Genomic DNA, 25,025 nt, shown 5'->3' with positions numbered 1-25,025 from the left:
GAAGCAAAACTTCGTCCTACCTTTAATTGGAGCAAAGTTTTCAGATAGTTCACCTGACTCCAGTGATTCTCTCTATTCTTTAGTGGCTCTGTCAGCTTTAATTCGATGACGCTGAAAATAACTTCAAGCTGAAATTAAAACAAAAATATTACTCTCACAAAGGATTTTAATAGGATACTTCAGAGATAAAAACAGATTACACCCTAACCTTTCGCTGCTTTCTTGCACAGAACTTTATTTATCGTTTACCGTTTAGTTCAGGCGCGTCGCGTGGGCGACCAAACACCATGACGTCTCGCGTCGTAATTCTCTTGCTTTCTGGGAAAACGTTGCGGGATTAACCAGACGGAAATTTTTACTAAGGCAATATCAGAAAAAATCTTCTTCCATGTTTATTTTTTCAATGCGTAGCTTCTTTAAGCAACCTGAAATAAGTGAATAAAATCAAACTTTTTATCGAGGCAAGTTCCTCGGTTCGTCTGTTACTTGGGTATGGCCCCCAAGGGGGTCAAACGCAAAACTCCAACGTCACTTCCCGTTTTCGCCGCCTCGAACTTTCTAAGAGTTTGACTCGAAAATGTGTGAGACTTTTGTGGGAAAACTTCATAAAAATAACACTGTGGAAGAAAATTACGAGCCGGGAAACTAGGTAGATAAAAATTATGAAACTTCCTTTACATAAGCGGCGTACAAAGCTTAACTTTTCAGTCATGCCGACCGTCTTAACTTTTGATTAAAAGCGACGAGTTTCTTAAATTTAAGAAGTTTAAATAATGCATAAGCTCGTCGTTCCACTTAACAATACTACCAGTTTTGGTTTAAATTCTACTTCTTTTACCAATGCCAAAGTGTGGAACTCTAGGCTAATGAAATTTTTAATATATCAGATTAATTATTTTGTATTATATATATATTGTTTTTTCCTCTTGGTTTTCATTTGTGTTATCTCGGCACATTAGCATGTACTGCTAGGGGCCAAACCAGCCCCATCAACCTGTGACTATTTTGTTTAGAAATAATGGGAGCTGGTGAGTCCTTCCAGTCCTTCTACTCGCACTTTTATTTGCCTACCAAGTCTGCATGTTTTCGAAAGTTAAAGCTCTGTGAAATTGTTAAGTAAAAGCTAAGTAATAGGGCACAAGATAACATGATATGAGGTTAGAGATTGGTGGGCGCCGAAGTGTTGGGGGAGGGGGAGGGCAGGAAGGGGGACAACATTACAAAAACGATTTTAACAGGCTACTTCAGACATATAAACAAACTATACCCTAACAGGGATGACAGGGTTAAATTAGAATCGACCAAAAGAGCGTTTTTTTATAAAGGGGCCGATATTTTTAATAATTTTATATGAATCTAGTTCTAGTCTTTTTATCGCTTTTTATATGTTTTTTCTTAGATTTTTTATATAGCTTTTTAACTGTTTTTATTACTCTATTTTATTAACTATTCATTTATTTATTTTTAACCCAGGACCCATGTTGATAGCAGTTTTTATAACTGAAATGGTCATCCTGTATAAATATGTTTTAATTATTATTATTATAACCTTTCGTTGCTTCCTCGCACAGGTGTTGCACAATACTCTGTTTACCATTTGCTCTGGTTTGCCTTGATTCTTTTTAGGTCCGAACGTGACGTCACAATTTTCTTGCTTTCTGGGAAATAAGCTAGGTGAAAATTTTCACTGAGGCAATTATTTCTTTTTTCAATGCATAGCTTCTTACAGCAACAAAATACGTGAATATAATCAAACTTTTTACCGAAGCAAAGTAGGTCTGTCCCAATTGTGCTCGACAACCTTTATTTGTTTAGAGCACATATAAAGCACGAAAAAATCAACGATTTCATAGAAAAACTTCAATTTATGCGAATTTCTTGAGCGTAAATCAACCTTTTGAACACACAACATGTCACTTGACAAGGTTTTTTGTTTCGCTTATATTTGCGAGGAACTCTTAAAAGCTAAGTTTCAAGCAGTTTTTCTTCATTGATGTTAGCAAATATTGCGAAGAACGAAAAATAAAGCTTTTAATTAAAGTTTATAGAAAAATATCAAGACATTGAGGTAGAAACTTTTTTGGATTTTGACAATGTTTTAGCAACTTTTTGACACCCCGGTAAGCAACATTTCCAGCATTAACAGGTACAATCGGGACAGGCCTAATGCAAGTTTCTCGGTTTGACTGTTACTAGGCTAAAAATGGTCCCGGTCATACGCCTCGAACTTTCTGAGAATTTGTTCTGAAATGTACAAGACTAATTTTGTAGAAAAACGTTATAAAAATAGCACTAAGAAGAAAATTACGAGCCGGGAAACTAGCATTCTCGTCCCCATAGCCCTTTCGTTTCTCTTAGCCGGCTTGGCACGAGAAAACGGAGGGCTCTGGGGACATAGGATTTTTGAATTAATTCGAACTTTTTTGATTGGCTGTTTGGAACAAAGAATTCCTAAACGGAAGTCGAAAACGTAACGACTCTCTCAAACATTCTTTTGAAACGTGATGACTGCATACATGAATACCGGAAGTCCTAGAATCTGGGACTGGAAATCCTGTGTCCCCAGAGCCCTTTGTTTCCTCGTGCCAAGGTCCAGCCGGTTAAGAGAAACGAAAGGGCTATGGGGACGAAAATGGGAAACAAGGTAAATGACAATTATTAAACTCCCAATGCACAAGCGGCGTACAAAGCTTAACTTTTTAAGTTTCTGCATTGTGTGTACCGGTATGGCCCTTGGCAAATCCGAAACAACAGTTAACAGCTGAATTTTGTAAAAAGCCAGTATGTTAGCTTATGGGACAAAAAAGTTGCCACATACGAAAAATTGCTCATGAAGACGACTCATCCAGTGAGGCAAATATTGCCACAGCATTTGTGGGTCCCAATCTCCAACCGGGGAAAGTGCGCGCGTATCTATGTGCGTATCTCTGCTGTGCAAGGTCATTACTGGCGCACTTGACAAATACCTTATTATAGGAAATAAACGATACATTTTCTTAACGCGAATTTCAAAAATTCGCGTTAATTTTATGGATGTTAATTAATATAAACACGTTTACTATAAGCATTTAACCAGAACTTTTCTTAAATTCGCGTTAATTTTATTACGCGTATATTTTGTTCGCGTTGTTAAAATGCTTCGTTATATTCCTATAATAAGGTAATTGTTGTGCCATCTACACGATGAAATATAGTTCGTCACATAAAAAATTGTTTGTGTATAAAACCCAGCTTTAAAAACACCTACGAGAATACCAAAATATACACTACATCAAGAGTTTATTCAATCTTACGTACTAACAAGATAACGAAACTTAAATTGTTTCCACCCGACCTTCCAACTAACCACTTTGGCTCAAACAACCGATGCAATTCACTGCCACAAGTAATTTATTGAAGCTGTTCGAAACAGTATTTCTATTCTGGACACTGACAACAACTGGAATTTCTGCTTTTCAAAAAGACTGTAAATACCACATCAAGAAAGGAAAGCCAGTCATAAAAACCAGATTGAAAGTAAGCCATGATCTAATTTTATTTCAATAACGTTACAGCTATCGCGCCCTTTGAATTGCAATGTTTTATACTGTAAACTCGGCATTATACGCATGACAATGGTTCTGTAAAGATCGAAATGTAGCTTTCTCTAAAACATCTCATCTGCTGCGTCATTAACTACTTTGAATATCAGTCATGAAAATGCACTTATTTACATTATATTTCATTTTATTAAACCTCTAGCTAACTTTTTCAAGAAGAAAATTACATGGTGTGATGTAACCGCAGCAATAAGGAGCTTAAGCAATGACGACGGCGACGCCAAGGTCAATGCCAAGTGAAAAATGATTCTATATTTGACTTGAGAAACTCACTAATATCTAGATGTATTCAGTGTATCTATCGCTATAAGAACTATATGTAGTTTCAGCTGGATATGCAGACCCGTCCAATTGTAAATAACTTAAAATTAATTATGTAAAGAAAGAAAAGAAAAAAATTGTTGTTGTTCAAAAAACGTAAAGATTTAAAACGCACGTGCAGTGCTATAATTGTTCAGCTCATCAAACCCTTTGTTTGGTGACGTTACGGTTTACCCGGCGTTGCTGTCGTAGTTTGCTTAAACTCCAATCCCTATGAAAGTCTCTTTTCAAACCAACTGAACATGCCGCGACTAAAATCTAAGTTACAGTTGCTACAATTTACTCACTATAATGAGGCACTGTGCAGGTATTTTGAGTTCTTTTTACTTGTCTTTTATTGCTTGGCGGGATCTCCCAAACTCTGCTCTAGTTCTTTCCGTTTTCTCAGTTGCGCAATGAGCAAAAAGACAAGCGATTATATAAACTATATATACTATAGCTATAGCGATAGCAACAAGTGCTATAGCGTAGACAGCAAGTGTAATAAACCCCCAGAAGCCGCTACTGGTACGTATGGAGGTTTCCATAAATCCAGGCAGAAAGCTGAATGAAATATATGTCGTTTCCCTAGTAAGAGAAAGAAAGAAAGAATCAGTGTTATCTGTAATCAGTCTGACCGGCAATGTAGCCTATTGCAGACTCGAAAGCCTCACGGAGGGTGGGGGGGTCTATATCCCGATCCCCTTCTTCCCAAGAAGTATTTTGTCGATTTCTGCGATCCCTGTTCCCTGAATTATCAGAAACAAAGCTTTCGTTCCCGTGTTCCCAGGTTTATATTCCTTTTGCTCCTTTTTTTCCAGAAACCGCTGGGCGACACTCGGCGAATTTTGATTGAACAAGCGCACACGCAGCGCTACCTTGGATTCAAGAAACAGCTTGTGAACCCATTGAACCCCAAACTGGGGTCAATTCAATAAAACATTTACAAGTGCAATTTACAAGTGCAGCTTTTGTTTTCGACCTCTAAAACAATAGCTACACTTTTAAATTTCTTGCGCTAAATGTTAAAAATTATTTTTTTAGAAACAGTAACTAGGGGAAAAATACAAAATGTGGCCATAGTTAGTAGAGGAGTCTCCCTCTACTAACTATGATGTGACAAATAAATCATTGAAATTCCTTCCCTGAAAGACTAAAGTGATGTTGCCAATGCTACTTGTGTAGGCAGCCTGTTCTATTCCTGTGGCGATCTTGGAAAAAAGGAAACTTTAATATAAAAATCACAATAAATTCTCCGGTTTTCCTTCCTGGGGTACACGGCCACAAAAGCTCCTAGCTTTAAACCTTCAGTACCGTGTCTAAATAAAGGTAACTTATTTATTTTTATTTATTTACTTATTTATTTATAACTGAAGATGGTCGCTTAACAAGAGTGGTTACGAAGGACAGCTTGAGCCGTATTGTTATCACAACGATGGGCAGGCTTTCTAGTTTGGGTTGAGTGCTCGGAGTGTTTATGTGGTGGGATTGACGCAAAATACAATATAGCTAAGAGAGCTTAAGAGAATCTGTATTTCATTCCCAAGAAAGCCCGCTTGCATTATCATTAACAGAGGATGTATATTAGATCATGATAAAGGTTTCAGTTTTTCACCTGTCGTCAAGTCCGATGTTGCCGTCAGCCATATTCGGTCCTTCAGATATGCTATTAAAGCGTAAAAAAAGAAAGAAAATTTGATCAGCTTAAAAGTTTAGTCCACTCCTTACATCGGTATTAGGCCATCCCCTTTTTTTTTTTCGTTTATCGTCGTATGTGTTTTCTGTTTGGTCGGTCGGTCGATTCAGTGGATGGGTCTGGAACTGGAGGCCCGTCCTCAGCTTGTCCGTGGGCCTGGCGGACTGGTTACAGTCACATGGCGGCAATGGAGGGTCGGTCGTGGTTACTCACAGAACAGCGTAAAGGATGAAACATTATTTAATATGTGTCATTGCCTCTTCCTTCTGTTATTTTTTTTTTTTGGCGTCTGGTCGTCGGACGACGCTAAACAGAGAAAGGGGATGGCCTTATACAACGATGATGCCCACTTCAGCAAATTCAAAGAGCCACGATGGTTTACAGGTCTCTGCACGGGTTGGCTCCAGACTACCTATCATCTAAATTTGAAAAACGAGAAACCGCGTACAACCTAAGGGACTCTGAAAACAAACTCAATGTTCCATTACCGCGCACTAACTATTACAAAAACAGCTTTACGTACAGTGGCGCCATCTTGTGGAACAGTCTTCCTAATAACGTAAGACAAGCAGAGTCCCTTGGGCAATTTAAAAAACTAATAGCTGTTATTGGAGTTCTCAGCGGTTTGACATACAAACGAGGCTAAAGGGTCATTCTGCATTGTGTTCACTGATGTGTTGACCCTTTCACCTCGTTCGCATACCTTTTTAACAAAAGAATATATTATCGCTGGCTCAACTGCAATAACAGCTATTGAACGAGTACTCTAGGGCACGGCATTCGTGGAAAGCAGCTTTTTATTTTTGTACATATATTTTTATATATTCCCCTCTTTCTTGTATATATATTCATAATTAGATTGTTGTATTGTAGCTGATGAATTTGACCGTGTTTTTAAATAAAGATTATCCATCCATCCATCCATCCATCCAGTAGGGGACGGTGCAAACGTCCAAAGATCTCCAACAGTTTCTATGCATGTATACATACAGATCCATACAGCCGGCCTACCTTGAAGTTTATACTGTTCACAACCTCGCTATTTTTCAAGCCAAAAGAACGCGAAAGAAGTAAACACCAAGCGAAGAGAGCACGAGCGCGAAGCACGAAACACGGGGGCGTTCCTACGTCGCAATTAACCATTTATGCAAACGACGAGAAATATAGGGCTGTGAACAGTTAAACCTGATGTGGGGTAGCCTGTTCCAGGCACTCGGTAGTTGAAGGAGAAAGCAAAAAACGCGGGCGAGCGAGGAAAAAACGAGAGGGGAACCCTTCGTTCCGCTCGTTTGTTTTTCGCTCTCCCCCAACTACCGAGAGCCTGGAACAGACTAGATGTGGGGAGGAAATGTCTTGCAAGCCACTGCCATCATTGTCGTGTAAATAAGCTTCAAGGAATTCTCAAAACAACAGTTTGCTAAGTTAAGGTAACTCAATCAAACTTTACCTGTTGGTCGTTTACCTCAAGGGAACGTAAATTTTGAAATTACGAGGGCATCACCGTATTCGTTAAGGCGCAAGAAGACCTTGTATATGCCACATTAATTCCATGAATTTTTTTCACTGAGCTTTCAGAAACGTTCATATTCATGTGACCCGTTCAATTTATGCATCGTGAGAGCAAAACAGAAGGGAGAAAGTAAAGGAAATACACACTTAATGTACTGCATCGATGTCAAAGTACATTTTAATGTATGTTTCACGTTAAATACTTGCACTTTAAATCGGCAGAGATTAAATATATTCCATGTACACGGCCGGTTCTCGCGTTTTAACAGTACTAGCCAAGTTCACGTTTCCGGTGATAATATATTGACCTATATTTTTCTGTCAGGGAAATTGATTTGTATTCATTTTTCGATATTTTACAGAAAGAAATTGAGTTAAATTGATCACTACTCAAACTAATAAGGCCCGGTTCAGACGCCGTACTTTTAATGAGCCGAACTCAATTCGAATTTGGACCGACCCAAATTGACAAAAGTACGCCTCTTGATTCAGACGCCGTACTTTTTGGCCGTTCCGAGGCAGTTCCTAATACAGATCCAATAAAACCAATCAAAGTTTTCAAAATACATTATAATGATTTATGAATTAGGATCGGCACATGAAAAGTACGGCGTCTGAATCAAAGCCGTTCCAAAGGCGTTCCACAGGCGAAATTCTCGGCCAAGCCAGTCGGGAAGAACGGGTGAGCCGTTCCAAATTGAAATAGCCGTTCTAATTTGATTCAGACGCCGATCTTTTCATGTACTTAATTCAAGGAATTAGGTTCGGCTCATGAAAAGATCGGCGTCTGAACCGGGCCTAAGAGTATGGTCATCATACTCGTCAGTTTACGCCATCTCAGAAGCCATAATCGTGAAATGACTTCTTGTAGCGTAAGTCTGTTTATGGTGCCGGCGAAATACCAGTAACTACATTGCAGAATACCAAATCGGAATATCGATTTTCTAGTTTCCTGTGTTGATTTTTTTAAAATGCCTCCGTCTTGCAGCGTAGGTCCGAGAGACTTAATAATAAACGAAGCATACGTTTCTTTGAAGCATGCGAACGAGCGAGCTGTCATTTACCTTTTTGGAGAAACCGCGCTTTTCTAAGAAAAATCAGGAAAGCAGATATCTCTTTTTTCCAGGTAAGCCGGAAGTGGGTCTGATCTGCTGGCAGTTGTTGTCAATGCAAATTTTTTATGTAGCATTTTCTTCGAGTGTTCTTCTTTGTCTAAATCAAAACAGATCGTATTTTCGTTCGTTATATCTAGCTTAGTTATGAGTCTAGTCATGGCTAGCAGACTCGAAGAAAAAAGTGGCGCTGGCGCGCTTCCATTTCAAGTTTCGTTTTTCTCATTGATGTTTTAGTTTCGTGCTCTATCGACGGACATCACACGTAGAAAGAGCTGAAAGAGGGATTGATCAAAAACTATACTCGTAACTTCTTTGCACAGCAAATGAGCCAAACGTGCTAGCTGGTTTGGTATAATAAAATAGATAAATTGACGTTATTTTACAATGGTAAAATAACGGTAAAGTAGGTATATTAAAAGGGTGGTATTTTGTTTGTGTATGTTCTCTACATAGGGTATCGAATGGTCTTTGCCAGCATGGGAGCCCAGCGTTTTTCTTTGCAAGCACTAACACTGACAAAAGATATCCAGCGAGCAACGAGCATTTTGAAAAACTACCTCAACAAAACCGAGCATGCGAGCTCTTGTAAAAATATGCGAGCACACAAACGAGCCCCACTAAATTTTTGCGAGTAGAAGCCTAATTTTGCGAGCGCCGCAAAATTTTTAGGGGCCATCTAAATGATCGACCCGCCTGTTCAGTTACATGTACGAACCCTCATGGTCAAACGAAGTTAAATGACATTGTGTTAACGACTTCGGTAGGCATATGACGCATATGGCAAGATAGTTAATAAAATCAATTCGGTTGGGTAGACTTTGTACAACAAAACAAAACTACGTCGTTACAATACAATACAATACAATACAATACAATACAATACAATACAATACAATACAATACAATACAATACAATACAATACAATACAATACAATACAATACAATGTTTAATGTGGTCATTACACTTAGCTATGGTTTCGATGCGTCCCGCAGATATGGTTAGCAAAATCAGCGGGAACGCACCAGCTAGTTTACAGGTAAGCCACAATGAAAATAAAATAAAATAAAATAAAATAAAATAAAGTGAATACAATTCTAAAGCTTTAAATATGTGCGACGCATTTCCTGATTAAAAATGAGCTAAAAGTTATAAAATATATACAATTATTTAGTTAAAAATTAAAGATGACGACTAATATCTACAGCATTTAACGCCCTTCTAAAGGTTTTATAGCATATTGAAGTTCTGGCAGTGTCTGAGAGGCTTTCCATAATTTGGGGGCGAAATATCGCCAAGATTTGAGTCCGTGCTTCGTCTCACCTTTGTCTGTTATTAGCAAATGACTTGACAGTCGTACTCTTCGCTCTAACTCCTTTTCTCGTAAAGCTGAGCCACGAACCTGAGGTTGAAATAATAACAAAAACTTAAGTGCCTACGGTACTAAAACGATTTCAATAGGGTACTTTAATTTGTCGCTCAAAACACATCATGCCCTGATACAAGCGTAGTTAGCTTCAGCTGATTGCAGCGAGAGTACTTCACTTTCAATTTCGGGTACGAAACTGAAAAGAAAATACGGATCGCCATGATATGGGTTAGGATGGAAATTTGTCTGACCTTTGCTTGAAGCAGCCTGACTCCAGACTCTTTCTTTTCTTCTGTCGCTCTGTCAGCTTTTCTTCGATGAAGCTCAAAATAAATTCAAGCTGAAATTGAAACATAAATATTACTTTTTATGTTACAAAAGCGTTTTCAATAGGTTATCTCGTAGATCATAAAAACAGATTAAATTAGACCCCAACCTTTTGCTACTTCCTTGTGCAGTACTTAATTTAGGGTTACTTTTGTTTTAATTGCGTGGTCTGCTAAACGTGACGTGGCATCGTATCATGTTTTTGGCTCCTGATAGGTTCATTTATTTAACTGCGTCTTTGTGATTAGCCAGATGTTGGCTGTGTTGCCGCCCTCACCCCTAGCCCCCAGGAGAATTTACATACCTCGTCCTCAGGCGTCCCTCCTTGGTTGATATGGCAGATGTTGCCATTCTCATCCTCTTCCCGGCTAGGCCTGTGCACGAGAAACAAGTAGCTCTGGGGACACATGATTCGATTCGCCGGAATTGAACAAAGAGAGTTTCAATTTTAGCCTTTCAAATTAACCGTCAAAACAAAAGGGATTTTAAAACGTTGCATTTGGTCGATTGGCTGTTTCTTTTGTTTAAATCCGGCCAATCAAATCATGTGTTCCCAAAGCCACTTGTTTCTCGTGCACACGCTTAGCCAGGTAAGAGGAACAAGCGACTCTTGGGACAAGAATGCGCCTGTTGCGTTTCTGAGCCCTCTCCGGACTTTTCAGTAATTTCCCAACGGCCACCGACGAAATGTAACGGCTCCTGATATCCGGGCGAGACAGTCTGCAGCCAGTGCCGACCTAAAAAAAGCGTGACTGAGGGACATTTCAGTGTAAACGATACAAATTACAGATGAGCCACAATCTTGAAAATAAACGGCCTCTTCCCTTTTTGGATGAGAAGGGGGCGGAGCCACCGTCGAACTGCGCCCAGAAGACCCAGTAGAAAAGGCGAGGTTACATTTTGAGTCCCTTCCCCCCGGGGGGTCTATGTTTCCTTGTTCCCAAAAAAATTCCTTGTGTTCCCTTGTTCCCTAAAAGAAATTTGTCGATTGTTGTGATCCCTGTTCCCTGAGATATCAGAAACACAGCTTTTGTTCCCGGGTTCCCAGCTATATTTTTCTATTGTTCCCTTGTTCTCAGTAATTTTATGGCCATGTTCGAATTCCCTGAATCCATGGGAGGGGCTCACTGTTTTCTATAGCCTTTGATTTTAATGTACCTTTTTTGGCAGTCATAAATTAATGAGTTCTTATAGTGGTTCCCGCTCCCAACGTTCTCTATAACGTCTATAACGCCCTCATTTTATATTCACAAATAACGTGTCTCTTTTGCTTTGTATAACAGTGGTGTGACTTTTTTGTCTGGAAACAAGAGAGACTTAATGGTACATCCTCTTGCCCGCCATGGCAAAGCGCTGCAAAAACTCAGCTGGTGGGGCCCAGTCCTTCTACTCGTTCTTTTATTTGCTTACCAAGTCTTAATGTTTTAATTATGATGTTTTCCAAAATTAAAACTCTGTAAAATTGTTTAGATACAAGGTAACATGATATGGGTTTCGGGATTGGTGCGTGCCGAATTGTTGGGGGAGGGGTGGGTAGGTAGGTCAGGTGTACTTTTCACAGGTTTTATAAATTCTCCAAAACCTAACAGAACCTGGAAGATTCTATGTGTTATGGATGCGTTTTCTTAAATTGACGTAAATAATCCCTAAGACAATAACCAAACACAGCACAATAGCTAGCCAAAAACAGTTTTGCAATGTAAATTCCGCAATTTTAATTGCTGTTATCAACCAGGAAAGAGTGAACAGTCATTCCCTGACAAAAGCCTAGATAACAGCAATGTGAATAAAATATTTTTTTTATTTATCATATTTATCAAAAGAACATGTTACAAATTACATCACACAAACTGAACAATAATCATCAGAGTTAGAAAAATACTAATAACTAATAATTATTTTTCGTTGACAAACTGCTAAAATAATGATCATTTACATTATCATAATTTAATTTACAAATTTACCCCATGGATATTAAATACTCCTAGCACATTGTTTGACAGTGAGCTGTGTCTAGTATCCCCACTTAATTTTTAAATAATTCCTATTTCTTCATGAATGCATTTGACAAATTTGTCACTTAAATACATATTTTTAAAATTTGCGCTTGGTGTCAACATTAACATTTTTATAATATTTTGTAGTGCAATGCTCACCATTCTACCATTGATATGCCTGTAACATTTAAGGTCGGGACACACTATGCAATAAGTCGCTGCGACAGGTCGCTGACGCGCAACGAGTAGCTCCGTGTGTACTGCTAAAAAAGTCGCTGCGACAAGGTGTTGTTCGGTGCACAAAAGCGAATTGGAAGGGTGGGAAAGTGAACTAGTTTTCCAATTCAATACGGCAAAAATACATGACGCTCTCTCATTGGTTAATTTATAATTTGTCACAGCAACTTGTCGCAGCGATTTGTCACAGACGTGCGCACGCTGCTATCGCTCATTTTGTCGCTTGATGTGTCGCATGAATTCAAACCAGTTTGAGTTCGTGCGACACATTGCAGCGACAAAATTTTGGCGCAACTGGTTTGTCGCAAGATGCACCATGTCACACGAGGTGACATGTCGCAGCAACATGTCGCCGCGACGTGTTGCAGCGACGTGTTGCCTAGGTGTCCCGACCTATTTATTCTTAAAGTAGTTCTGAAAATGATCTAGAACAACAACAGAATCCCATAGTTGATGACTTTCATCATTTTCATTTAAACTAAATTGTCACAGAACAAATGCTCTAGCTAGCAGGAAAAACAAATCAAATGCCTCACCAATTTATTTACAAAATTAAATAAATATCATTTATCCTATACATTTCACATTCAAACAATGCTCTATTACTAACCATTGTTACATTTATAAAAAAAATTTGCCTGCAATTTTTTTGTATAATTTGCTTATTCGAACTAGAATTTACAGCAGGTACAAATATTCTACCAGAATGCCTAAAATAGTATTATTTTCTGAGTTTCTAAAAATCTAAATTGTCCCAGGGAGCATTTGGGTCCCAGACCCCTCTACTTTGCCATGGGCTCCTAACTTTGCTTTGTACAAACATCATTAACTCAAAACCACCAACTATAAAAAAAATTTAAACTGCGGAGACTACATCTGCAACAAAAATTGTATTCTACACCAACACACCAAACTGTAACTTAAATACAATTAAAAACAATTCTTACCGGTTATAACTTGTGTTATCAAACAGTATTAATTTAAACATATTTACAACATGATTAAAAATATTGTGTTAAAATATTATTGCAGTAACAGAAACATGTTGTATGCATGTATGATCATCATGCAAATTTATAATGAAATGAAAGTTACCTCCTTGTACAATGTGCAATACCACATTATACCAACCAAGGTGCATAAGCAGTCCATAAACTGGACAAGCTATTTGTTTATTTTTAGACTTGCATAATGGATACCCTTTGTATTAAATTATTTTAGTGCTGTTTATTTATAGTCAGTTTGTGCTTTGCTGTATTGCCATGGTCACATAAATAAAAAATGCTAGAAAGGTTCCAACATAACCTGGAAAATTCAACTTAAATATTGAAATAAAAAACAAACAAGCAAGCAAAGCATGGCCCATTCACAGGTGGTACTCCCTATAATGGCCTAAACAAGGAGGCTCCGCCCGAAAAGGGTTATCTTTTTCAGGCTTCAGGTATATAAAAGAGTATGGACTTCACAAGTTTCGGTATACGAAAGGTATCGGAATCTGTCATTTAGGTTTAGAAAAAAAAAAAAAAAAAAAAAAAAAAAAAAAAAAAAAAAAATAAAAAAAAAAAATAAACCAGCACAGTTTTAAAAGGACTTCTAATTAAAATATTTTGAACAGATGCAATTTATGGCTGTATTTTTTTAATTTATTAAGTGCTACATGAAAATGAATAGAGAACGTTGTGTTCTATATATTTATTCTATGCCAGGTCTTTCAGATATATGAAAGGGGTACCCTTTTTCAGTAAAAGGGATACAAAAGTGGTTCAATTTCTGTCAAAAATGGTATATAAATGGGTAAGGCAGTTAGAGCTCAGGGCGGAGCCTCCCCGCATAATTTTTTTTGGGTACCCCCCACCCCCCGTGGCGCATTCAGACTGTAATAGTGACTGTTAGTCCACCTTTGTCAAAAGTTGTTCTTTTTGACAGTAAATGTTGTAAATAACCAACAGTGAAAATGTAGAACCAAGTGAAAGGAAGGGAGTAAGAAATATAAACACAAGAGACATTAAGAAACCTAGATTCTTGGAATGGTAGAAAATGTATAAAATCAAAGTTAGAAAGCAGAACATCAGATCACCATGACTCAGATTGTGAAGTTCAAATCTTGTACTTCCATAATCTGTTATCACTTTTATACTCTGATACCAATGATATCCTGTTGTTAAAACAGCAAGCCCAAAGTAAAGTGGTAACGGCATAAAATGGTCTTCGTCACGCTTGACTGGAGTTGTTGGCATCAAACAAGGCAGAAATAAAACACAACAGAGTAACCAAAGATAGAGCGTTACCTCTTCCTCTTTTGAACATGACAGCGATACTGTGAGCCAAAATGAAAGCCAGAGGCAGATGCCGAGGACATCCAGTCCCCAAGTGGGTAGCCTCAAGGCTGCAGACTTCATCCTTGTTTGGTCTTGCATGGTGCTATGATATCGTACCAGAAATAGCGGAAATGCAAGATTCAGGGCCCCGCCCAATGCCAGCCATGAATATGCACACAGTTCAAGAGTAGGCATCTTGACGAGGCGTGATCTGATGTTGATAAAAAGTACGAAGGGAAGGAGAAGGGACATCAGTTGAGAATAACACCAGTAGTCCAGAGCTGAGTCTGTCGTGAATCTTTGAATCTGCACAAATTAAGAAAAAAACACAGCATGAGATAAATGTATTTCATATATAAACTGCAGTGGTATAGCAAGTGGTAGCAAATCAATAAAATGGTATTACACATGTGTGGATAAAAATGATATCTACACATGTATGATATCATTTTTGACCAATCAGTTTGCAGAGTTTGCCATGTTTCAATGCTCAGTGAGCCAAAGTTTATCAATATAAAAAAAAAAAAAAAAAAAAAAAAAAACCACTATTACATATAATAATAAGTCGTAACATCTTCTGATCTTCCTTGGCAATCTTTGGAAAAGTTCGGAAAAAACATTTGTATGATCTTCGGACAACATTATGAAAATCTTTGGAAATCTTCGGCAAATTGTCAGAAATCTTCGGAAAATCATCAAAAACATCCTAATTAACAGAATAATACATGGCTACTTGGAGATATGAAATTTATCTTCTCCTGTTAAAATCAATATCTCACTTGTTCACTGTGCTCACTCATGACATATTGATAACACTTGAAAATATGTCATATCTCCGCACAACCACGTATTATCCTCTAATATGTGAAAAAGATGGCAAGTGAAGATATGGTGCATTAATAACTGGAAAAAAGAATGGAATCACAGTTAGGAAAGGAGAAGGGCCGAAGGGAGCCACAGCTCTATCTTTTTGCTTGAAAAGTTTAAAATCTGTCTTTCATATTTCATAACCATAGCCTGTAAACACAAATGTATTTTGGCTGTTGCTTCTCTCAGCTGAAGCGCATGGCCGGAGATACGTCTGTGTTTGGAGACTATCATAGACTGAACATTTTTGTCACAAATGCTTCCAGAATGTGCAAAATAGTATTCCAGAAAGCCTAGATTTTAATTTTTTGGCCGGAGAGGGCAGCATGCTCCCATCCCTTCTAGAACTTGGTATTTAAAATAACTTGACACATATTATCCAGGTGGAGCAAAAGTATGGGACCATGAGCAGAACTAAATTACTCTGCAAGTAGATTATTAATAGAAAATTGATCGAAAAAAATCTGCTTGACAGCAAACAATAGTCCATAATCGATTGCGAGACTCAAGCTGGGGATTATCCATTGGTCATTGATTGGCCGATAGCAATCGATAACAATAAACTAAATGTCATTGATTGTAATTGATTGATTGATCAGACTTCGGATGATCTATTGTCCTTGATTAATCAAGCTGGGTCTTGTCAGAGTACCCCCACCCTCCCCTGGGATGGAGACAAAAGGCCAGGTTTCTCAGACAACCTACACTAGCAAAGTTTTTTGGGTTCGTGTGATGGCAATATTCCCTGCTGGGAGTAGGACATGTATGAATCCCACACCCTTCTCAGAACTAAAAGATCTGTTCTGTGCATGTGGCTGTAGCCCCTCCCCCAGTCAAGGGACACATTAATACAAGAGGGATATACAAACTGTAAATATTTATTTATTTTATTATTATTATTATTATTATTATTATGTTCCTTACGTAATGTTTGCTTAAAGTCCTTAGCGCCGGGACCAAACCATGGTCCTGGGGCACTAAAGGGTAGTCAGTTTTTAGCTTGACAACACCCTCCTCAAAATATGCGCTGTACCCAGCAAGGTTATCTTCTGTAGTTCACTGATGCTTATTTGGCCGGGGATTCTTCCAATATAACTCTCTAGTCCCTTTTTGATAGCTCCAAGTGCTCCAATGATAACTGGTATCGTTTCCGTTCTCATGCCCCACATTCGGCCTGTTTCGATTTCCAAGTCCTTATATTTAGATAGTTTTTCAGTGACTTTCACGGATGTGTTTCTGTCTGATGGTACTGCCATATCAATAAATTTACAGGTTTTCCCGTTTTGTGATCTTTAATAACTATATCTGGTCTGTTGGCTGTTATTTTCCTGTCTGTGTGTATGGGCATGTCCCATAATATTGTGACATCCTCATTTTCTGTAACTGTTTCCGGTTCATGGTCATACCACTTTTCTTATTATTATTATAATTATTATTAATATTAATATTATTATTATTATTATTATTATTATTATTATTATTATTCGACTGTTTGTTAGTGGACTCTAAAACCGGCGTAGTGTTGTATTTTACATAGAACCACAAGTCATGTCAGCATAATAAGTTTAAGCGTATACCGTATTGAAAATAGTAAGGGATGGGCACAATATCAAATAACCAAATATTGGCTTATCCGCGGGGCCAACATCAAAAATATTTACTCACATACCTTGAAACCTCCCGGTTCCATGTTTGTAAGCCTTGTTATCAAATCAGGATGACTTTTAGCATCGCCGATGAAGCTGACAAGCGTTTTTAGGAATCCGAACAAGAAAAATGAACCGGCGATTAAAAATATCAACAAATTCTGCGATCGAGAGTGCAGGCAATCGCGCGAAACCTTTAAACATACGTAAACAAAACTCCAACACACGCTTGTTCCATAAAGAAGCGTTCGGATTTGCTCTGCTAACATCCAGACATCCATCATTTGGCTTCTTCGTGGATAAACAGAAAATAAAACTTCAAAATAACAAAAAATTATTAAATCCGCATCAAAATAACGGAGACAGTCGTCTGCGCCTGCGATCAATGTGAGCGTTCATTAAAGTCATGCGCATTTTGCACGGCAACGTGTCCTTCGAAAATTTTTACGAAAAGTGAAAGATTATTACAAAATTCTTCGATCAAACTGTTAATTAAGAAGAAAAATGTCGAATTATGAAGATCCGTATTACCAAGGAAGCCAGTCTTACTACCAAGATGGTTTTTACCCGACGAATTACGAGCAAACAGCGGTACCTCAAGAAAACTATGGTCACCAATATGCCGGGCAATATGGCGGAAATGATGGCGGTTTCTATGGTGGCAATCAATTTCAGCCACCTTATTACACAGGAAACATGGATCAAGGAGTAAGACAAGTCGATGAAGCACATGGGACAGATTTCGACGATGAGCCGCCATTACTTGAAGAATTAGGCATCAATTTTGACCACATTTGGCAGAAGACACTTTCAGTTTTGAATCCATTGAAAACTACAGACTCACATATTATGGATGACACTGACTTGGCAGGTCCTCTGTTGTTTTGTCTGGCGTTTGGAGGGTTTCTCCTTCTACACGGGAAGGTTCAATTCGGTTACATCTATGGCTTCAGCGCACTGGGTTGCGTAGCCATGTATGTTGTTCTTAATTTAATGAGTCTAACTGGAGTGTCTGTGGGTTGCGTCATTAGTGTCCTTGGTTACTGTCTACTGCCCATGGTAGCACTCTCCGGCATCTCACTGTTCATGTCGCTTCAGGGAACTCTTGGATCAATCCTTACTACTGTCATCATTGGTTGGTGTAGCGTGGCGTCATCAAAGTTGTTCGTCACGGCGCTTGCAATGGATTCCCAGCAGCCTCTGGTGGCATATCCCTGTGCACTGGTATATGGAATATTTGCACTGTTGACTGTATTCTAAAACTTCACCCGACATTATTCCTGGGCTGTCTAATTGCTTATCAAACTTGAACGAACACTGTCAAACATCAGTCCTTTCGTCAAGTTAGATAAGATACCTCAGGGAGCTCAATAGCCAAGTAACCAACAACCACTTTGAAATCATGTTCAATTACTGCAAATGTCACTCACCACTAAGCACCTTTGCAGCTAGGAAATAATATTATAATAATGATAGCTTAATTATTTTAAGAGTACAGTACAAATGTATTTAGTCCTAAAGTGCCAAGTTGGGACACTGAAAATATTTATAGCAGAATAAATTACATTCAAAAACTAATAATAAGAATCCCAGTTTAATTAGTAAAGGTCCACCCAGTTTATACTCACTTAGAATAAATTATTAGACTCAGAACTGCTAGGGCAAGAAATCTCAAGAATTCTGGCAGATAAAGTTTAAGTTTTGTTGAGGAACTACAGAGAGGGTGATGCTATAGTAGACAGCTCAGTTACATTGACACTGGTCTTAAGATCATTTCAAATGTATCTATCATCATTATTATCATCATCATCATCTTTATTTCTCAAATCAAGGAATCACAATCTTTGTGTGTTTACAATCTTTGTAATCTTCAAACAGGACTTAAACAGTCTGGAGACTAGAAAGGATAATGATTGATTTGTGTTATTTAGTGGAATGAGGACAGTGCAAACCCATTTCAACACAGTGTACATGTATTATGGACAACTTGATATACATAAACTGATGAAACTACATGTAGTTGTGGTCCAGGCAAGTTCTAAAGACATTGGCCAGAATGTTTCACATAAATGACAAACACTGAAAAAGTGAATTGTTAAGTATTTATTCATTTGTAAGGTGTGAATATTAAGTCACAAGTTACTTGTCACTGTGACTGAGGTTATCTGCATGAGCTTCAACTGTAGCAGTATATATGTACTGTTATATGAAATAAGTTTATTTAAGGTCGCGCAGGACCCTTGCTCATTAATATATTCATTAGCCAAATTTCTTGTTGGAGTGCTGTCTTGTAAAGCTTTAATTCACTACATTTTGAATATCGATTCCTCTAAAATTTAATAAGGATACCCAGGGATGATGGAATTACATCATGATTGTCCTTTTACTGAGAGATGACCGTTGTCTGTGATGTTACAAGCCCTTAAAAGTTTAACTGAAGATAATGCGATTTTGTGTCCAAGTTTTCAGCTGGCACAGCGCACCAAATTAAATGATTATATAGCATAGTGATAAATCGTAACTTCTTTTGTGTTCCCACTAGAACGAAATTTTCGATTTCAAAAACTGCTACAAGTTAATGGCTTCTAAGAGAGTAAAAATTTGAAATCTAAACTTTGAAACATGCTATCTTCATTTTGAGAAGGAAATTTAAAAATTAGCTCTAGCCAGAACACAATAGAGTACACCAAGTTTATGTTCCTCGCGAATCAACTCTTGAAATTCTATATCGGCGGAGAAAACTTGGACACAAAATTGCAGGTTTTGAGGCTTCCGAAGACCTTCCGAGTCGATGTTTACAACAACGTGTGCTTTATTTAAAGCTGTGAATCTAATTATGATAATCCGCTATGTTCCAGCGCACGGGATGCGAGGCTGAGAACAATACCGTGTAATTACTTGTACAAAGAACTCTGAAAAAAAAAATTCTCATGAATATTTCGTTTGTTGTCGGCTTCAGTCGTCGCAGTTCGTGCATACTCTTTAAATAAATACATACATAATGATTTCAAGGGTCCTGCGCATAGTATTACATGTAATAATAGTCAGAAGAAAATTTTTTTTGCTTTTATAGAGCTGGCCTGCGAATACAGCTGCCTCTAATTGCTCCCGCTACTATGTTTCCCATGTAAAACAGGAGCCATGAAAGGCGACTGTATTCGCAGGCTACTATCAAGCTACAGAAACAACATTAGCAGAAAAAGACAGTACTGCAGTGGCAAATCTGTCAGGGAGGGGAGGGGAATGAAGATGGCCTTTTATGTTTGAAAAAGGGGTTGCCAGGAAGGAAGGTAGGCCCTTACTTACTCTGATAAGTGTGCAGGGGGGGGGGGGAGACTTTCTGAGCCTACCCCCTAACAAGCTTTTAAAAGTGTTTCTTCAACTCGAAAAACATGAAGAAAATTATTTTTTTCTAGAAATATTGCAAGGAAAGAAAGGAAAATCACTCTTGTTTATTGCAATTGTCAAAAAAAATGACCTTTGCTCATGCATATCACACATCCTTACAAGTATTTTTCAAGTGCTTAGGAAGTAACAAATTATATAACTGTAGAAGACTTTTCAATTGCTTCACTACCTTGTTACATGTAGGTTGACAGACAGAAGTGTTCTTAGATTTTGTGCTCATCTAGGCTGGACTCAAAAAATCAATGAACTAAAACAAATGAGACTGATCAAACGTCATCACTGTTTATGAATTTCCCTTTGTAGTAAATGTGTACCAGCTGAAGTACAGTGAAGAATAGATTGAAATATAAATTCTCCAAACCGATTTCCAGCCATTTCTTCTAATGTTGGTGTTGAAAATTGTTTTGTTTGTCAAGACAAAGCCTTTGGTTCTAGACTTTGTAACCAAATTTGAGCAGACAGATGAAATGTTTGCCAGTCTAAACAAATACTACCTTGACCAAATGAAAAAAAAAAAAACAGTGAAAAATTTTGCAGAAGCCATTTTTGCTAGGTTTGTTTTTGGGGGTATGGGTGGGAGGAGGATCATTTCCTGAAGAAGTGGTGTTGGATATTTTTTTATTGGGACAGGGTTGGGAAGAGTATTTTTGGGAAAGAAGAGGTGCTTATTATAGGAATTCAGTTTTCATTGAGGTTCCTGAAGGGAAAATAAATAAATCCCATTTTGCAACTCAAATTTTGCCCAAATCCCATTTCCCAACCTACTGTTTTCCCAAATTCCCAGTCCGAGTTATTGCTTTATTGGGTTTAGAGCGGTTTTCACTTGAGTGTCGAAAGTTAATTGCGTCTGCTTTGGTTTTGCATTACTACGCTTAGTGATTGGTTTAAAAATCTCGCGCCACTTTCTCAGCCAATCAGGAGTAAAACCAAAACCAATCGTGACTCGCTCGCGCAGGTTTTCCCGCGCTTTGTGCCAGCTACATGTGCTTCGAGTTTTGATTGGTTTACTGGATTGGCCGTTTTCCTTTGTGATTGGCCAGAGTAATTAGTTTGGTTTTGGTTTTACGACACTCAATTGAACACTGCTCTAAAGTAGAACTAGCTTGGCGTGCATCCTTAAAACCAAACTGGTCCAAATTCTCCCGAGAATAACTAAAGAAAATGTATGGGTCATTGTTAGGAGAAATTTTACATTGACCTAGACAATAAAAAGATTAAGACAGATTCAACTGGACAGATTCAACTCAAAGTTCGAGCGATTAGTGCAAAAATTGATTACTAATAATTAACTCATACTTATTCATCAAGTTCGTTTGTTTCAAAGACTGTCGGTATCGAATTAGCAGACGACACCGAACGAGTCTCGGCTCCCGAAGGTTCGTATCGAACTCTTCCCGAACGTGTCAAATTAAGAGGCGAGCGACTCCTCGGAAATGGCGATGAAAAAGCGAGCCTTTCCGAATCTTTGAAATTCAGTTTCGTCAGATCGGTGAACGATTGGGAACGTTGAAAACTCTGGAACGGAAATGCGCGAGAAATGTTATCAGCTAAAACAGAGTTCCGCTTCAAAAGTTTGAAAGCGTTGCCGCTTTTCAACGAACTTCGTCCTTTTGGAGAAGCGCTGGTCATTTTTCTTGCTTTTTCTGTTTCTGTTGTAGACTCTGGTATTTTTGTCTTTGGCTTTTTTCCCATTTTAAACGAAGCTGTTAGCTGGCATTCATAAATTCGATAAACCTTTTGAAGTTGATCTTTGTATGTTCTGTCCAATCTCCTACCCTCTGTGGGACTATTTACCGGCTGCTTGTGTTCTTCAAGAACTTTCTTCTGCTTCCTTTGAAAATGATTTTGCCGCGTAAGATTCTCATTTGTTCTTTCCCCACTCAAACAAATCTGTGGCGACTCACCGCCATTTGACATCAAAACGCTTTCCTCAATTCCTTTCATTTTCGCCAACTCCAAAGCTGTCTTTCTATAAATCCAGTCTCTACTATTCAAACAAGCTTTTCCCTCTTTAATAAGATACCTCGCGCAAACCACATCTCCATTCAAACACGCCTGCATAAGAGGGGTGACTCCGTCATTGTTCGCCACGTTCACACTAAGTTGGTATTTCTTCAAAGCAAGGACAAGAGCGTTTAAGATGTTAAAATTCCCAACGTTTGCTGCGTGGAAAAGAGCCGTGTTCCCTTTCTTGTCCTTGGAATTAAGGTCAAAATTCCCAGCTTCTTCTAAGAACAAGGCGACCATATCTTCTTTTTGTTTAAGAACCGCATTCGACAATGCAGTTAAACCATTGTAGTCCGTTACGTCAATTTTCGCTCCTCGTTTTATGAAACGTGAAGCGATGGAAACCGCCAAAGAATCCGGCTCGACAGAACACAGTTGAATTAAAGCAGTTTTTCCATCTTTGCCTTTTGAATTCAGGTTCACGCCTAAATCTATAAATGAACGAACTTGCTTGAATCTTCGCTCAGAAATAGCTTTGTTCAAAGCGGCCATTCTGCTACGTTCCTTTTCGTTATGTGATACGAAAATTGTATTGTTTCCTATGAAAGTGTTTCCGTTTCCGAAAAATATATATATCATATCAAATGCTTTAGGTTTCTTTGTTATCTCTGTAGCAGCTGTGTGCTACTGAAGTATTAAAAAATGGACTTTCAACATAAAAATAAACTTATATGAATATATTTTCAAAGGATGTTTGTCGAATAAAAGAGGAACCCATTTGAATGATTTCCTCTCTTTAGAATTTTTCATCATTTATTGTTTATTTTAAACGCGTTGAGTTATCTCGTTGGTTATTTAAATAATAACGCCATCGCTAGGAAGAAAATTGCGGGTTGTAAAGCAAATAAAGGTCCGAAAGGGAAAATAAACATCCCGTGTAACATATCAAGTTCGGCATATTATGTTGACATGTAAAATTTTTAAGAAGTCCTTAAGCCCTACTTTACTGTAAATTTATTTAATTAACTTATTATGTCTAGCAAAAAGAAAGAGGATTTGACTTCTGCAACGAAATATTCAATCTAAATTTGTCATATATTGCTTATGACGATTGTAAGATGTGTTAAAATATTGAGGCTCTTTTCATATATAATCTGGAAAATTTCCGGCATATTTGCATCTCAATTCATACAGTTCAAGACATAAAAACGAGGCAATTCTGAAAACAAGCTGAATAAACTTTGTAGCTACCTTGAACTTGGTGTAAGGTTATAGTAAACAAACAGATCAGTTTTAAAGAAAAAATGCAGGTGGATGTTTATGAAATGGGATAAAAGTTTTGGGTGGAATATAATATAGAAAAAATAGTAAGACTGTGGAGAATACTTAGGCTAAGTCTATTAAGATGTTCATCAAAATTCTATATTTAATTTAAATTTTCATTTTTCTCCAATTTTTGTTTCAAATCCACTTATTTACCATTTCGACTCTCTCTCCTCCAAGATTCTACTGAATCATGTATTAAGGTGTAAAGTAATAAATGTTAGAAAAACTTGAAGAAAGCACAAAAATTTTCGTGGCAGTAACACCTTAAAGGGGGGGGGGGGGGGGGGGAGGGGAAAAGGGGCACAAAAAAGAAAACCAATGATAAAAAATATCTTCATAATTCACAAAATAACGTTACCGCTTCAAACCCATTTTCCCCCCCCCCCCCCCCAAAACCCCCCCCCCCCCCCCTACCCCATAAAAAATAACCCCAAGGCGTTTTGAAATTACATAAAACCTCAATACTTTTAACAGAAAAATACAGCTAAATTTTAATTTAGAAAAAAAAAGACGTACGTGAAACTTTGCATTCACGTATAACGCCCCCACAAATCTGTGCAGCTACAACATCCCTTTCAGCTCATTATGTTTGTAAAAAAGATTATAAAACAATTTCTTTGCTTTTAGTTAACATAACACCACATAAGCAGCAGAGAGAGATATATAGTTTTACAGTTTTCTTTGCAAACACAAAACTAAATGGGTTATGCACTGCATACTGAAGCTTATATAGCTTTTCATTTTAGAACTGAGCTAAAAAATAAAATGTTATGCAACTGTCCTTGATTCTTTTGCACTGTAGCCGTGAAGCAGATTTAAAGAGGGCAATTATTTTTTGTTATCTCCCTGATCTCCGTAACCTACTCGATTTCACAACCAAAGTCCAGGACTTAGCTATCCGGAAATATCATGCGGGGTCACCAGTAGGTGGGCGGAGCCACAGTCCGGGAGACTGTAACTTCCACTATTCCTATACCGTCAGGAGCTCATTGATACCGTAAATTTCGAAAATAAGCCCTGAGTTAATTCGTGTTCATAAGGCATTTTTGTTGGGCTGTTCCAGAAGGGCTCTTAAGCAAAATGAATTATTTTGCGTTGCAAAAAATTACTTCTCCGTTTATGACGTATATTTGTAAGAGTATTGTGTATGAAAGTTTTGAGATCGCACGAAAGTACTGGAGTTTATCTGAAACTCTAAATAATAAAGTATGACTATGTGAAACATAAAACAAGCTTTATATGTATCAAATGTCCGCTGTAAGGAGGTAAAAATATTAATAGAAATACTATCGCCCTTGAGAGCTAAATCCAACTTATTGTAAGCTCATAAGCTTAGTTCGAGAGGCCTTAATATCGGCGCTTTTG

The 25,025-nt window shown here is 37.9% G+C and overlaps 3 protein-coding genes across 3 annotated transcripts; 1 reads left to right on the top strand and 2 right to left on the bottom strand.

The window, feature by feature from the left end:
- Positions 1-13,876: 13,876 nt before the first annotated feature.
- LOC144638479 (uncharacterized) lies at positions 13,877-17,337 on the bottom strand. The gene is made up of 2 exons (XM_078497679.1): positions 17,003-17,337; positions 13,877-14,772 (listed from the first exon to the last, which is right to left on the bottom strand). Exons 1-2 carry the CDS (start codon positions 17,261-17,263, stop codon positions 14,038-14,040), a joined length of 996 nt encoding a protein of 331 aa, XP_078353805.1. The 5' UTR covers positions 17,264-17,337; the 3' UTR covers positions 13,877-14,037.
- A 68-nt stretch (positions 17,338-17,405) lies between these two features.
- On the top strand, positions 17,406-19,205 carry LOC144638456 (protein YIPF5-like). The gene has a single exon (XM_078497652.1). It carries the CDS (start codon positions 17,484-17,486, stop codon positions 18,237-18,239), a length of 756 nt encoding a protein of 251 aa, XP_078353778.1. The 5' UTR covers positions 17,406-17,483; the 3' UTR covers positions 18,240-19,205.
- A 2,139-nt stretch (positions 19,206-21,344) lies between these two features.
- LOC144638428 (uncharacterized) lies at positions 21,345-22,898 on the bottom strand. Its single transcript, XM_078497627.1, has one exon. It carries the CDS (start codon positions 22,884-22,886, stop codon positions 21,684-21,686), a length of 1,203 nt encoding a protein of 400 aa, XP_078353753.1. The 5' UTR covers positions 22,887-22,898; the 3' UTR covers positions 21,345-21,683.
- Positions 22,899-25,025: the final 2,127 nt, after the last annotated feature.

This window comes from Oculina patagonica, chromosome 14 (assembly GCF_052425735.1).
Source record: "Oculina patagonica isolate OP01 chromosome 14, crgOcupat, whole genome shotgun sequence".
NCBI classification, from domain to species: domain Eukaryota; kingdom Metazoa; phylum Cnidaria; class Anthozoa; order Scleractinia; family Oculinidae; genus Oculina; species Oculina patagonica.
Note: the sequence above shows the minus strand (reverse complement) of the source record. Positions and strands in the feature narration are given on the sequence as shown.